Source organism: Sebastes umbrosus, chromosome 20 (genome assembly GCF_015220745.1).
Source record: "Sebastes umbrosus isolate fSebUmb1 chromosome 20, fSebUmb1.pri, whole genome shotgun sequence".
Taxonomy (NCBI): Eukaryota; Metazoa; Chordata; class Actinopteri; order Perciformes; family Sebastidae; genus Sebastes; species Sebastes umbrosus.
Genome location: NC_051288.1, coordinates 11,507,477 through 11,521,956, shown reverse-complemented (window position 1 = coordinate 11,521,956; position 14,480 = coordinate 11,507,477). Strand labels below are relative to the sequence as shown.

Sequence of the window (14,480 nt, the reverse complement as noted above, 5' to 3'; positions counted from 1 at the left end):
TGAACCGTTTGCATGCTTCCTTAAAGCTTTCATTTGTGTGTCTGCACTGCGAGCTAGTGGTACATCCTATTTAAAGAAGATGAAAAAATAATTAATTGTACAGGGCGTAGAAAATGATAGATGTTGGAACCAAAATCTTCATTAAATTCTATTCAATCTTAACTTTGTCAAAGATTTTGTTGATTTTGACTGCTCCCAAAGCTTCCCAACTTCCCCACTGTTAAGATTCCCAACAAAAGCCAGGAGTGACGATGGCAGCCTTAGTAACACGCCTCATCCTTCATCCTCTGGACGGCAGTGGATGCCAACTCCACCTACAAGCGTCGCTCCTTGTGGTTTGGCTTCCTGTGCGTCGGCCTGGTGATCCTCTCCCTGGCTGAGCTGCCCTTTACCAAACCGGAGGCTGACTTCACCTGCATCTGCTCCAGAGTCTGTTTTAACAGACAAACCTATGACGGCAGCCTGGAACTTTATCCACGTGCTAGAGGTTATCCTCTCCATCCTGCTCACGGAGCTCTTCGCCTCCCACCTGCGCTCCCTGGCCCAGAAGAGGAGCTCTCAGGGGAAAGACCGATGTGGAGGCTCAGGTTGTGTCCTCAGACAGTCATAGATCTCCACAGAGACAGAGGCGCAGCAGGCTTTTACCTACTCAGCATTGTCTGCGTATTCTGGTTGAAGCCTGGTTTTCAGTATGTTCTGCTTTCTTGGAGCCGTCCCAGAACCGCCCCTGTTTATGCTTTGGCTTCCATCTAAGACTTAATTATTGTTTGTTCAGACTTATTTTGTATTTACTCCATTGCTCACTACCTTTGCAACTTTTAAACATGGACACTTGTTTATTCACGCTTTTTTTCTGATTTAGAATATATGTGCTGTTGTGTGATTACATTTTCTGTTGCGTCGTGAAGTCTGGTGCAAACAAATTACATATATTAAACCACAATTATTACGGCTGTCAAAGTTAATGCGATAACGCGTTAACGCAAATTCGTTTTAACACCTCTAATTTCTTTAACGCAATTGATCTTTCGGTGTTTGTAGCGGGCTCAGTTTTAAAGCTGAAGTAACTGGTATCATATGAAACTAGAAAAAACATAAGGAATCAATTGGTACCAACCATGTCATACTAGCTTGTTGCGAAGGAGGCTATATAACGCCCCAAACTTATGCTACATTTTGGCGAGGAAAAACTGTCATGGCCATTTTCAAAGGGGTCTCTTGACCTCCGACCTCAAGATATGTGAATGAAAATGGGTTCTATGGGTATCCACGAGTCTCCCCTTTACAGACATGCCCACTTTATGATAATCACATGCAGTTTGGGGCAAGTCATAGTCAAGTCAGCACACTGACACACTGACAGCTGTTGTTGCCTGTTGGGCTGCAGTTTGCCATGTTATGATTTGAACATATTTGTTATGCTAAATGCAGTACCTGTGAGGGTTTCTGGACAATATTTGTCTTTGTTTTGTGTTGTTAATTGATTTCCGGTAATGAATATAGACATACATTTGCATAAAGCAAGCATATTTGCCCACTCCCATGTTGATAAGAGTATTAAATAACTGACAAATCTCCCTTTAAGGTGCATTTTGAACAGATAAAAACTGTGCGATTTAAATATTTCAATCGATTGACAGCCCTAAGAATTACATTATCATAATAAGAACTGTATTAACTTTTGTGTTGGCGGTTTACATATGTTGTGAGATGTGTTTTGCTGACACAAAAGAATCTAGGTTAGCTGTATGTTAGCTGCATGATGGTGTTTCTGTGTCAAATACACTCATGTACACTGTATACTGTCTCTGCAGTTTTGATATGCAACACTGAAAGGAATCATTCAAGGCATTACTCTGAAAAATGAGTTTCTTTATGATACAGATGACCGTGTTTTATGTTGATATACTGTTATGCATTATTTACATTGTGAAATATTTTAGGGATATTTATTCAGCCAGATAATCAAAGTCAAACGGCAGTATTTACCCTCGTCATTCATGGCTCGTTTAATGGGACATAAAAGGTGGAGGCTGACAGTTTCTGGTTATTCTTCAGTGAGATGGACTTCCTGTTGCTGTTCTTCATGGTGTAGAGCAGCGCTGCACCGACGTCTGTTAGAGACTGCTAGAAGGAGAGTGAAAGGAAGATTTAACCGAATAAAGTTAAGCAATACAGGCAAAGTGTTTAAGCACTAAACAGTATAATTTATAAGGACATGACGTGAATTACCTGTGAGTCTGAAACAACAGTTTGTCTCTGGAAAAAAACAAAAGAGTTAGGTTAAGTGTTGTGATTTTAACCAATGTAAGATACTGAAGCTGATAAAAATACTGTAAAAACTCACCCTTGTGATGCTATGTGTGTTGTTGTATATTGGCTCCATGGTTTTAATCCATTGTTCGTATGTCTGTTGGTCCTCTGCACTGCGATTATCCTCTCTGCAAACAGAGACAGACTCATTGTGTACAGTTCTAAGAAATGCATCTAATAAATAGACAGCATGCATCCAGACACACACTGTTGTTTTACCAAAAATATCGAGTTGATCACAAGGAATAACAGAGAAACTAAAAGGCTTGAGAACCAGCTTAAACTCAAAATGAGCATTTTCAATGTGCCAAAAAATGAGGGTCATTACTTATGAACCCTTAAATTAGAAAACAATATTCACCAGTTTGAGATCAAATAATAATCAACAGTTCATCAGATTAAAGCTGCAGTGGGTAGAAATGATGATATATGAAATAAAAAAAATTGTAAATATGATGATAAATAGGAAAATAAACATATGATTAAAGAAAGTTATTTTTATAAAACGATCACTATATCCTGACAGTAGTGCATGAGACCGGTAATCTGTAAAAAAATAATGTGCCTCTGTGTCCTCCGGTGCTCCTAATGGCATCTGCAAGATTTTACAGATAGGAGGAAAACAACCAATCAGGGCCGAGCTGGAGCCTGTCGTCTCTGAGCAGCTGTCAATCACTCGTGAACTCCGATCAAACGGTCAAACTAGGCAGCGCTGATCAAATATGAATCAATATTCTGCTGTAAAATGAGAAAGTTTGTGACCCGGCAGCCATGTTGAGACCAGTTGAGGAAATACGAAGCACCGCCCACCAGCTGGAGAACAGCCAATAGGAACGCTCTCTCTCTGAAATGACCTGCGATTGGCCAAAGTCTCCTGTCACGGGTTAGATTTTTTAAAGCCTGAAAACAGAGCCATGATGAGGTGCAGAAGTCTAGTTTTCTCTCAGAACACTTGAATTACAATATGCTGAAAGGTTATTATGGCGTTTTTGCCCAATGATGCCAAAAACCATTTCCCTACTGAAGCTTTAATCAGATGTATAAGAAAATTTTAATGTTAACTAAAGAGCGAGATAGTTTATCTGTTTTTTTATTTTTCATTTTTGACTTTTGCATCAGGTTGAGTTTTGCTCTTAGTTTCTGTAACCCAACCCATTCACATTAATCATTTAAGTCTATATTTTTGTTCATAGCATTTGATGCAAAATGTTCTCTTTTTGTAATGTCACCTGCACATTTTTCCTACCTTTTGTTGAGTGTACAGAATTAACCCTCATTAAATCCACTTGTCAGACTTCATTCTACATGTTGCCCACACACTAATGTCAGTCAGAGTTTCCTCCATCCCTCCCGTTACTCACATCGCTCTCTCGATCAGCTTCCTCTGCAGCTCTCCTTCGCTCCTGGCGTCCAGGAAGCGGCCCCTGACAGCCAGAGCGGCGCTGGCCTGCGACGAGTTGAGCTGAATGATGGCCAGAGAGAGAGAGGACAGGGCCGCCGAACTGAGAGGGAGGGTCACACTTTTATCATAAGAGTGCTTCTCAACATTTACAGCTTCAGCCTTGCCATTATTATTATTACTGTGCAAACACACAGGCGGGGGCCACTTTGTAAGCTGCTCAGACGATGAATTGCATGACCTTCATTCAGTACACGAAGCAGGCAGACTGCGTTGAGAGGTTCATTTACAGTGTGACTAAATGTTAGAATGGATGAGAAATGCGATTTACATGGTGCAATCATTTCTGCATGATGTGAAGGCTCCTGTATCTCAGCAACAGCCAACCTGCTTCGCCTAAAGGTTCACTGAGATTGGTATAAAATAATACAGCTAATCAATTGTTGTCCTCGGGGTGAAAACACCTCGTTGATTAAAGATGTCAGAAGATAATGACTTGCAAAAGCTTACAAGGAGGCCATAACAACTCAGTGGAGTGTGTGTGTGTGTGTGTGAGGTAATCTCAAAACACAAAAGTGAGAGAAGCACTGTAATTATGGAAACGTCATTATCACCTGTCATCAGTAACATCTCGGCTCGCGGTGATCACTCTGAGCATCGTCTGTCCTTTCCTCTGCCTGTACCTGATCTGCAGCTGGATGGACACGCGGCTACCTGAGGCTGGCGGGGACACTGAAGACAATCACAGAAAGAACACGAATATGAATCGAGACAGTTTCAGTTTTTCTAAAACAACAATTTACCTGAAGGTTTTTGGAGCACAGAGAAAGTACATGTTGTTTTTTCAGAGGTGTAAAGCAGGGGTTCTCAAACTCTTTCCAAGGACCCCCTCTTAAAGGTTGGGTCGACGACGTTGGAGAGCATAATTTGAAACTAGCATCGCCTCAGGAGCTCCTTCTAAACATCTAAACTTCCAAGGCAACGCCCCCTACACACATGCACGTGCACCGCCGCATCATAACTACTTCATAGACAGAGCGGAGAGAGGACCTCAACTCAACAACACTACCTCATGGCAAGTAACCGCGGCAGTGCTACTTTTGGCTGAGTGTTCTCTTCCATTCTCTAGTAAACTTGCGGCAGCGACGCGCTTTGAGTTCAGGCTGGTGCACGCCAAGGGTAGAGTACGAGCAGGGAGGCACCTGATTGGTTCTTTCCAAGCGGACCGCAAGGCAGTGATTGGTAGACGTTTGTATAGGATTACAACAGCTACAGATGACGGCTCTTTTCCGGTCCTTTTTCAGAGCTCATCCGTAATGGATCTCTGTCGGGGTGTAAAGATCATTTCAACCAATATAACAACATCGTCAACCCTGCCTTTAATCATAACACTGGTGCTAAAATACTAAATACTAAAATGTATACTCTTAGATGCCATAGGAACTATTTGTATTCTAAAACTTTTCAACCTAAATATTCCAGACCTATTTCATAGTGATAAACAGAAACACATTTTAATTTGAATCGTGATAAGATAAGATGAGATAATCCTTCATTAGTCCCACAGCTGGGAAATTTGCAATGTTATTGATGTAATAAATTGCATTTGGACTCAACTTGACGGCATTTATAGCCTAAATTTCAAGTAATTGATCTTAAAAAGAAAATGAACAGTAGCAACACTGGCATAGTCCTAATAAATCCAGACATTTAAACTTGGTAGTCTAAAGCTGACTTTCAGTTGCTTTTATTCTCTTTGCTTATAAACCAAAGTATTGGACAGATTTATGTTTGGACCTGATGATGATGACAATAGAGGAAAAGTATGGGGGTTGCCAAAGTTATGAGAATTTATCAACTTGGGATTATTTTCAGATAGACCATCTCAGATTTACTCTTGTGGTCGTGAGAGTCGATGTCATTCTGGTGACTCTCCACTGCAGGACGGAGGTTGCGTCCTGGGTACAGAATCGCTCACATGGGAGTTCATCCCGGCAGACATGGATGCAGATTTAGAGACAATGTCATGTATGCCAAACTAATCCATCTGTGAATGGGGACACTTTTTCCTCTCTCACCTCCTACGTCCTGTTCAATAGCTCCAAACTGGAAGGTGATCTCTGTCTCTGGGTCCACGTTGCCCACCTCTCTGGTCCCTATGTGTCCTGCCTCCCTCTCTCCTATCATATGCCTGGAACCAAAGGAGAACATCAGTCAGTGCTTGTTAATAATGTAATTTAAAGTGCATTAATGTGCCAACTTAGAACATTTGATGAAGACTTTAGAAACATTTAAGGTATATGCAGAGCAGATCTTACAGCGGTTGGGGCAGCAGTAATGTGACAGTGCAATGTGTAGCTATGGTCCTGTTCTCAATGCTCTGTTCAAACTCTGAGTGCAACCTATTGGGACTTGCTATCACCACCTAGGGGACAAAACAAACAGATTAAGATCAGATGAGTGATGTGCATAATAAAAATACCGGCACTGGCAGTATAAAAATGTGACAACGCATCACAACACATCTTACTTTCCCTCCAGTGCGATCAGCGAGTCTTCCCAGCTCATCCAGCCTGCAGTCTGTTCCCTCTATGGACAGCACAGACACCGTCACACTAATGAAAGAAGGGCATCTCAGTATGAACCTCATTACAGCACAGCACTAGACTATAATTTGCACTATAATGTGTATTTTAAGGCGTGCTCCATTCTTGACATTGATGAGGAGGTGTGTACCAACCCCTGATTGGCAGCATAATTCCCCAGCTCCTGGTAGAAGATGGTGGACGAGAGGAGGGTGCGAGCATCAATATCCTCTACCTCCAGATTCCCCAAATCTGTGTTGGCCTTCCCATCTGTACAGATAATCACCTTCGAGATCAGCAGGGATAGCAGGTCAGGATTGTATTGTTTTTCAGACAATAGAAAAAAAAATTGAAGAAATGCTGATTAAGGTCAACAAAGGTCAAACTTCATATCAAAAAAAAAGTGAGTCCAAGCAACCATTTACTATGGGTCACATGTATAATGTAGTACATGGGCTAAAACATTGAAATACACAGGTATTGTCTTGTAAATAAGACAGAATCTACCTTGGACCCTGGCTGTCTGGAGGCTATTGCAATTGTCAGCAGAGCAGCTGGACCGAGAGCTGTGGTCCCGCCGTCAGATAACCTTTCAGGGAAATCAAAATATACATCTGTTATTTGAAAATAATGTTACTACTATTTAATAAAATATAAACCTTTTTTTCTTACCCCATGACTTGTCTCTGTAAGTAGTCCTTGGTCCGTGAAAGAGGAGGAGGAGTGGGGAAACTGGCTGCAGCCTCTTTCAGAAAGTCGCTGTCAGTTAGCTCGGCACCACACAGGGAATGTGACGTGAAATTCTCATTTCCGTGTATTGTAACCTGGAAGCACAAACATTAGGGAATGAAATTATTTTATTTATTTATTTTTATTTATTTTTTATTTATTTCTATTTATTTTTATTTATTTATTTATTTTTTAATTTATTTTTTATTTTGAATGCATTATTATTATTATTAACCATTTTTTATTTTTATTACAATCTTTATCCCTCTCCTTACAATAACTATTTGTTATTATATGTACATATTAAAGCTTCAGTGGGTAGTATATTTTTGGCATCATTGGTCAAAAATTCCATAATGACCTTTCAGCATATTGTAATTCAAGTGTTCTGAGTGAAAACTAGACTTCTGCTCCTCATCATGGATCTGTTTTCAGGCTTTAAAAAGTCAAACCTGTGAGTGACAGGAGACTCTGGCCAATCACAGGTCATTTCAGAGAGAGCGTTCCTATTGGCTGTGCTCGGTATTTCCTCAACTGATCTCAACATGGCTTTCGGGTCACAAACTTTCTCATTTTACAGCTAAACAGTACACTAAAAGATGCTATTCGGAGCACCAGAGGACACGGAGGCACATGATTTTTTTGAGATTACCTGTCTCACTACTGTCAGGATATAGTGACTTTTTATAAAACTAACTTTTTTTAAAATAATTTTTGTTCCATTTCTACCCACTACAGTTGTAATTCATTTGTTGTTGTAGTAATTTTTCTTAAGGAAACAATAAAAAGCATGGAAAAAAATTATGGGATGAGGAAAAGCAGCAGTAATTAACTTTCTTGCATTCTATACGAGAAAATAATAAGCTGGAAAAACAAATCAAATATTTATCAGACACAGACTTAAGAGACAGAAATAGATAACTAAAAATAAATGTGGAGATATGTAAAATGTACATACTAATCTATTGTGGAGATCAAGCCTCTGACGATCATGTATGTACCTGACTGTTGAAGGTGATGAGTCCCACTCTTTTGTCAGGTTGTTGTTGACTTAGTCTCTGAACACACAGCAACACGGCTTCCTGCACAAACTGTTGAAGACAATGGTTTCTTACCACCAACAGCATCTTTGGACAGCTGTTACTGTTGTGGTACTCTGTGTTGTGCATGAACACAAACAGCAAATGTTTGATTTTCAAGTGGACCTACAGTATGTTAAGACTCACAAAGTGTTCATTTGTAGTCTTAAAAGTTAAAAAGGCGCTTGAAAATGAGGAAAAAAAACTCACTTGGAGACGGGTTCTGTGGAAAACATGCTCTCCCTCTGACATCTTAAAACAAAAGAGACTGATTATTGAAACACCACAGGTTGTCTTTGTCGCAAATGGCCTCATGATCGCCAACACTAAACATATCGGTGTCGGGTCGTGTGATTTTTACCTCAGAGGTGATGCTCATGGAGCCTGAAATGTCGATGCAGAAGAGCAGCAGAGCGTCAGCAGCACACAGGGGCTTCTCATCAGGACCGAGCAAAAAGAGGCCATCCTCATTACACTGTGGTATACTGGGAGTGCTGGTCAGCGCCCAGGGCTGACAGAAGTAACACTCACTAACCTGTAGTTCAGCATAATGAGAGAACATTACCAACATTAACTGAGTCCACTCTGCCTGCAGTCTGTATCAATCAAACCCAAGTTATCCATTGTTTCATTATGTCACGATCAATAATGCTTACGCTTGTCATGCTCTGTGTTTCCCAGCAGTAATTACAAGGAGATTTACAGCTATTATTCACATTTGAAATCAATGTCTCTTAATCGTGCTGCTACTTATCAGTTTCAGAATAAAGATCAAATGAAATACAGCGTGTAATCACCACATTGTCATAGCAGGAGTCCAGCACGGAGCCGCACAGTGAGCAGGAGTTGGGTTCTCCTTGTATGGTCTGCACTGGAAATATGCAAACATCACTGTCATCATAAGCCAATGGGACTGAAAATCAAACTAGATGGGCGATAATGAAGGTTTTATGGTGATGATAAAAGTTTACTGACCTCTTTCCTCTGAGAGTAATTTTCCTAAACTGACAAGGAGCACATTAGGGTTCCCAGGCAGGGGATCCTTGTCTGCTGATCCTGAGTTGGGATCAACAAGAGCATTAAAAATAAGCACTGGTGGTGTAAAACATTCAACATGATGAGTGTTATTCTTTTGACAGTGTGACAATTACCTTTACTAGTAGGTGATGGGATAGGTAATGTGTTCGAGGGTGATTTCCTAGATGGTGAGGGAGCTGATTGGGATGCGGGCAACACCGTCAGGTAATCTGGCATTGACTTCATGAATGAAGGTCTCGGAGGAAGGGGTGGGACTGATGTTTGAGTGTAGAACAGAACAAAATTGGGATGATATGTCTATTCCTTAATACTGTAAAAAAATAAATAATGCAAATAGAAAAAAAAGTTGTTAGTTTACCTGACGTCTGGGCCGACACTCTGCTAGTATCAGCTGGCAGCTTCACCCCGTTCCCCGTGCCCTCTGGTGCGATGTACAAGTAGTTTGGGTCCCAGGGACGCGCATTTAAATCTGGCTCATTTTTCGGGAGGTCGTAGGTAAACATCTGACTGTTGGCGTTGGAGGAAAGGAGTGGCTCGCTGTAAGGAGGGGACTGGATGTTTGCCGCAGGTTTCATGTGTGGTGGAAGAAGAGCTGGGTAAAGCAGAGAGGAGTGTTAAAAGAACGATTCACCCAAATAATGTCACTCGTCTAGTGGGCTGCAGATCAATGAAATTCCTACCACCAAACACACAGAGATTTACCACCTGCAGCTCAATATCCACCTATGAGGATGGGATGTACCAAACCAATATGTTGGATTGTTTCTGACAAAGAAAGACAAACTTTCCTGATCAAATAAAGGCTTTCTTTATTAATTATTGCACTCTCGAACATCAATAACTGAAAGGGCAACACGTTCTCATCCCAACTGGGCGTCAATTTTCGGTTGCAGTAAACACGTGCTTGATGTTGTGAATTAACCAAAAACACTTGCTAAGGTTTAGGCAACAAAACCACTTAGTTAGGCTGAGGAAAAAAAACAACACAGGACATGAACGATCAGCTGATTGTAAAGCGAAAGTGAAACGTAACGTACGGGACACAAACAGCGGTCTCCTGAATGAAAGCCTTGCATTTGTTGGACCCTTCTACCTCCCCTCCCACCCAACCCGTGTGTCTCTTTCGCTCTTTAAACTACGTCACCACAGCACTTTAATTTCTGTGCGTTTACATTGTAGTCAATGGAAAGCCTGGTGAGTCTCCAATCTCCGCGAAAGGGTGCCTTGTGCAGCGGTATCGAATGCCTGACGACCGCGACAAAGCATCGGTATTTGACGCCCTGGGAATGCGAACGGGCTGGAAAGGGCAGTGGCTAACTTTTCTGTATGTTTGGTAGCCCTCTGACTGGGAGGTTAACAATGAATGAGGCAAATTACTCCTACAAGATATCAACTGCATTTCAGGAATTTAAAGGGACAGTGTGTAGGATTTGGCAGCATCTAGTGGTGTGGTTGCAGATTACAACCATCTGAGTACTCCTCCGCTCACGCTTCCCTTTCCAAGACTGCGGTAACGTGAGCCACAGAGTGCAAAACCGTGGTAACGCCGTTCTCCTCGCTCTGAGGCCATATTTACCATAATAACACTACTTTGGGAGCAGCGGAAGTCATACGGCGGTTGGTGGTACCACGGTTTTGCACTCTGCGACTCACGTTACCGCAGTGTCAGAGAACTACGGTGGCCATCAAGTCACATAAAAACGCAAAAAGCTCTCTCTAGAGTCAGTGTTTGGTTTGTCCATTCTGGGCTACTGTAGAAACATGGCGAACCCGCTCCCTATTTAGATATGAAGGGCTCATTCTAAGCTAACGAAAACACAATGATTCTTAGTTTCAGGTGATTATACACTAATGAAAACATTATATTCTATTTCCGCTAATAGAACCCCCGAAATATTACACACTGTTCCTTTAAGGTATCAGTTGCATCTCTAAGGCATTTAAAGCCTATAATATAAAGAAACTAAACTTGTTCAGGCATACATTTGCATTAATATTGCTACATTCACGGTACCTGTCCTTCGAGAAGGTGTTGTCTGCTGAGGAGTTACACTGATGGAAGAAGTTGTGTCCATTTTTTTGTGAAATGCTGCATTTTCATAGAAGGGAGTGGGATCCACCACCTTCTTCACCTCCTTGATTTTTTCCAACTGTTCAATAACCTTGGGGGGAGATTGGAGGGACGTAGACTTGGCTCCTGCAGAGTTTGTTGGTGGAGGAGGGGGAGGACTGCGAGGACGGATCCGGTTAACAGGAGGGAGAAGAGCTAAAAAGCATAGAAATAATAAAAAATAAATATATATATACAGTGGCTGTTAATTTGAGAACAGCTTCTTGCAAGGGAAATGTAAGCGCAGACAAAACAACTGGTGCAGCGATGACCTTTGTGCTGTGAAGAAAATGTGACTCAGGTGGCAGATGGCTTTTACTGAGAAAAGTGAAGTATCTGAAAGGAATCTCTCCTCTGAGATAGACAGGAGAGGTTGTGTGTGTCACTGATTACATAATACATAATGGTACTTAAGCATGCAGTCACTCAGAGAGCTCTGGTGAAAGGAAAAGCACACCTGTGTATACTTTTATAAATCAGCAGTTATTTTGTGATTAGGTATTGGAATCGAATGTTTCTCTCAAATTAAACTCCAGTTTAAACCTGCAGTAGGCAGTATATTTTTGGCATCATTGGGCAAAAATTACATAATAACCTTTCAGCATATTGTAATTCAAGTGTTCTGAGAGAAAACTAGACTTCTGCTCCTCCTCATGGTCCTGTGTTTTCAGGCTTTAAAAAATCTAGCCCGTGACAGGAGACTTTGACCAATCACAGGTCATTTCAGAGAGCGAGAGTTCCTATTGGCTGTTCATTCAATGGAGGCAGCTGTCAATCACTCGCAAACTCCGATCAAACGGTCAAACTAGGGCGCTCTGATGAAATATGAATTAATATTCTGTCACTGTAATGTTTATTTCTCGCCTCAAATGTTTTCAGAAACATCTTGTAGTGTACTGTTTAGCTGTAAAATTAGAAAGTTTGCTCCGGCTGGTGGGCGGTGCTTGGCATTTCCTCAACTGATCTCAACATGGCTGCAGCTTACAGCTAAACCATGCACTACAAGGTGATTCTGAAAAGATTTGAGGCGAGAAATAGGCATTACAGTAACAGAATATTGATTCATATTTGATCAGCGCTGCCTAGTTTGACCGGTCGCGAGTGATTGACAGCTGCTCAAAGACAGCAAGGCTCCAGATCGGCTCTGATTGGTTCTTTTCCTCTGGTCTGTGAAATCTTGCAGATGCCATTAGGAGCACCGGAGTACACCGGAGGACACAGAGGCACATGATCTTTTTCAGATTAACTGTCTCATGCACTACTGTCAGGATATAGTGACCGTTTTATAAAAATAACTTTTTTTAATCATATTTGCTCCAATTCTACCCACTGCTGCTTTAAGACTTCCCAAATTCCCCTTTTGCCATCATGCCAACCTGAGAGCAGCTGGTGACGTGTCATGATAGACGTAGTGACTGCACAATGAAAGCTTTGTGTCTCTTTGGTGGATTTCTTCAAACTGGTGAGTCAACAAAGCAGCTATTTGAATCTGAAGCTGACTGTCATGACAGCTGCCTCAGTTGTTTTTCCACTTCCCCAGACCGCTGCATCTCTACGAAGCTTTGCATTCATTGCCATTCACCACCTGTCCACCAGATGCCCTCGGACTCTGACGCCCATATCCTCCCGATCACCTGTGTCTGTCAGTATAAATACCAGCGGCCACATTGTCAATGTTGTTTCCTGACTTTTGCTTTCCAGCCTCTTCTACCTGAACCTGAATCTCTACCTGCCTGCCTCATTCCTGTTCACCTGTGGATTCTCGGTAACTTCCGTTTGGACTTGCTACCTTTCCCTGTAAGTTTATGTGTCATCTACTATTGAAATCAACAAACTGATCCTGTCTGCCTGGTTGTCTGCATTTGGGTCCTTTCCCTCGCTGCCTCATACACACCCACGCCACTAAAATCTGCTGCTTTAGATAGCTAAAATGCTTTCAGGTGTGAAACTCCACTGAAGCTGAACATATCTGTGAAAGCTACAACTGAACTGAACAGTGGACCCAGAAATGTGACATCTCAACGTGTTTTTAAACAAGTATTAATGTTCAAATTTTTTGTTTGATGATGTTTGTGAGTGTTTGAAAGAAATCACACCTGAGCGCTTAATGACATTGGATCGTTGTCCGTCTTTCTGATTCACTGATGGCGGCACATAAACAAATCCACAAGCAAATTCCATTGTGAGTCTACCTGCCTGTAAGAGAAAGGATATTATTTAACAAAACGTCAGACCTAACACATTAAAGAGGATACATAACATCTTTAAAGCATAATTACAATCTAATCCCAAGTAATTACAGTACTATTATGCTCTAGGGAGCATGTAACAATCAGTTTCAGTAAGATGTTGACACACCTTTAATTAAGAAACGCTCCATTAAAAGAAACTTAAACCACACAATCCAGCCAACATGTATCTGCAATATAAAATGAACACATCCTCTAAAAATTGTCCAAGATGTACTTACACATGCAGAGTCCTTTGAATGCTGTCAGTACAGAACAGTACAACCATAAACACGAAACCTTCCCAGGTCCCACAGATGTTTCAACTATTGTGTGACGACTTGTCAGTCACCATTTGTGTCTCAGGCATCTTGTCCAACAGGTTTCTTTCTGTGTGAATCTACTGTGATACCATGGCGTGGTGTGTGTGTGCACAAAGCTAAGAGGCAAGTCAGGGATTTATCGCACATTGCCCAACTTTAGTTAAACATTCCCTGACTGTAAATAACAATGGGTGTAAGAATAGAAGCTGAATTGCGAAACAGAGCAGTAAAATGTCGAAGGTCAAGATGATTAATATGCCTTTCAAAGTAAAAGAGTATCCCACACAGACTATCCTGTAATCCTGCTAGTGAAATATATTATGTCATTATATTATATAATAATAATAAGATTAGATAATAGTATCTGTAATGTAATATAATGTCATATCATTTGTTTTAGGAATGGCTGTACCAATCTACATGACTTCTGCGTACTGAAGAATTTGAGGACGGGAGAAATAAACGACTAAACTAAAAAGCATATTTTAAACCAATTTCTTTTGTTTTGGTTATTGTCTTTAAAGGTGCTAAGCACTAGTAGCAGCAATAACTATTTGCTATGTAAAGAGGAGTAATGTCTACCTGAGCAGAGAAGTCTCTCTCCCTCTATGTGTGTTGTAATCCAAGCTTCTCTGTGCTTTGTTTACGTAGCCAGCCCGGCCACACATGCATGTTA

The 14,480-nt window shown here is 41.2% G+C and overlaps 2 protein-coding genes across 3 annotated transcripts; one reads left to right on the top strand and one right to left on the bottom strand.

The window, feature by feature from the left end:
- The first annotated feature begins 251 nt into the window (after window positions 1–251).
- On the top strand, window positions 252–973 carry LOC119479993. The gene is given in 3 exon segments (XM_037756047.1): window positions 252–281; window positions 283–440; window positions 442–973. Coding segments are annotated over 3 exon segments (357 nt in total). The 3' UTR covers window positions 611–973.
- An 882-nt stretch (window positions 974–1,855) lies between these two features.
- On the bottom strand, window positions 1,856–14,211 carry LOC119479554 (circularly permutated Ras protein 1-like). Of its 2 annotated transcripts, none has more exons than XM_037755311.1 (21): window positions 13,724–14,211; window positions 13,350–13,449; window positions 11,158–11,409; window positions 9,502–9,735; window positions 9,257–9,397; window positions 9,081–9,161; window positions 8,903–8,976; window positions 8,467–8,640; window positions 8,316–8,357; window positions 8,028–8,117; window positions 6,970–7,121; window positions 6,805–6,886; window positions 6,453–6,583; window positions 6,243–6,327; window positions 6,031–6,137; window positions 5,791–5,903; window positions 4,327–4,444; window positions 3,675–3,815; window positions 2,348–2,441; window positions 2,233–2,259; window positions 1,856–2,127 (listed from the first exon to the last, which is right to left on the bottom strand). In XM_037755311.1, exons 2-21 carry the CDS (start codon window positions 13,432–13,434, stop codon window positions 1,999–2,001), a joined length of 2,352 nt encoding a protein of 783 aa, XP_037611239.1. In that variant the 5' UTR covers window positions 13,435–13,449; window positions 13,724–14,211; the 3' UTR covers window positions 1,856–1,998. The 2 variants fall into 2 exon arrangements, with proteins under 2 accessions (XP_037611239.1, XP_037611240.1); XM_037755312.1 differs by having other exon boundaries at window positions 1,856–2,124.
- Between the last annotated feature and the right edge of the window lie 269 nt (window positions 14,212–14,480).

What these genes read in the sequence shown, in the direction of transcription:
- LOC119479554 (XM_037755311.1), bottom strand. Translation starts at nt 13,434, where the DNA reads ATGGAATTTGCTTGTGGATTTGTTTATGTGCCGCCATCAGTGAATCAG. An exon ending in TCATCACCTTCAACAGTCAG is followed by an intron (nt 7,122 to 8,027) that starts GTACATACATGA and finishes TTGTGCTTCCAG; the next exon opens with GTTACAATACACGGAAATGA. An exon ending in AATTATGCTGCCAATCAGGG is followed by an intron (nt 6,328 to 6,452) that starts GTTGGTACACAC and finishes TTCTTTCATTAG; the next exon opens with TGTGACGGTGTCTGTGCTGT.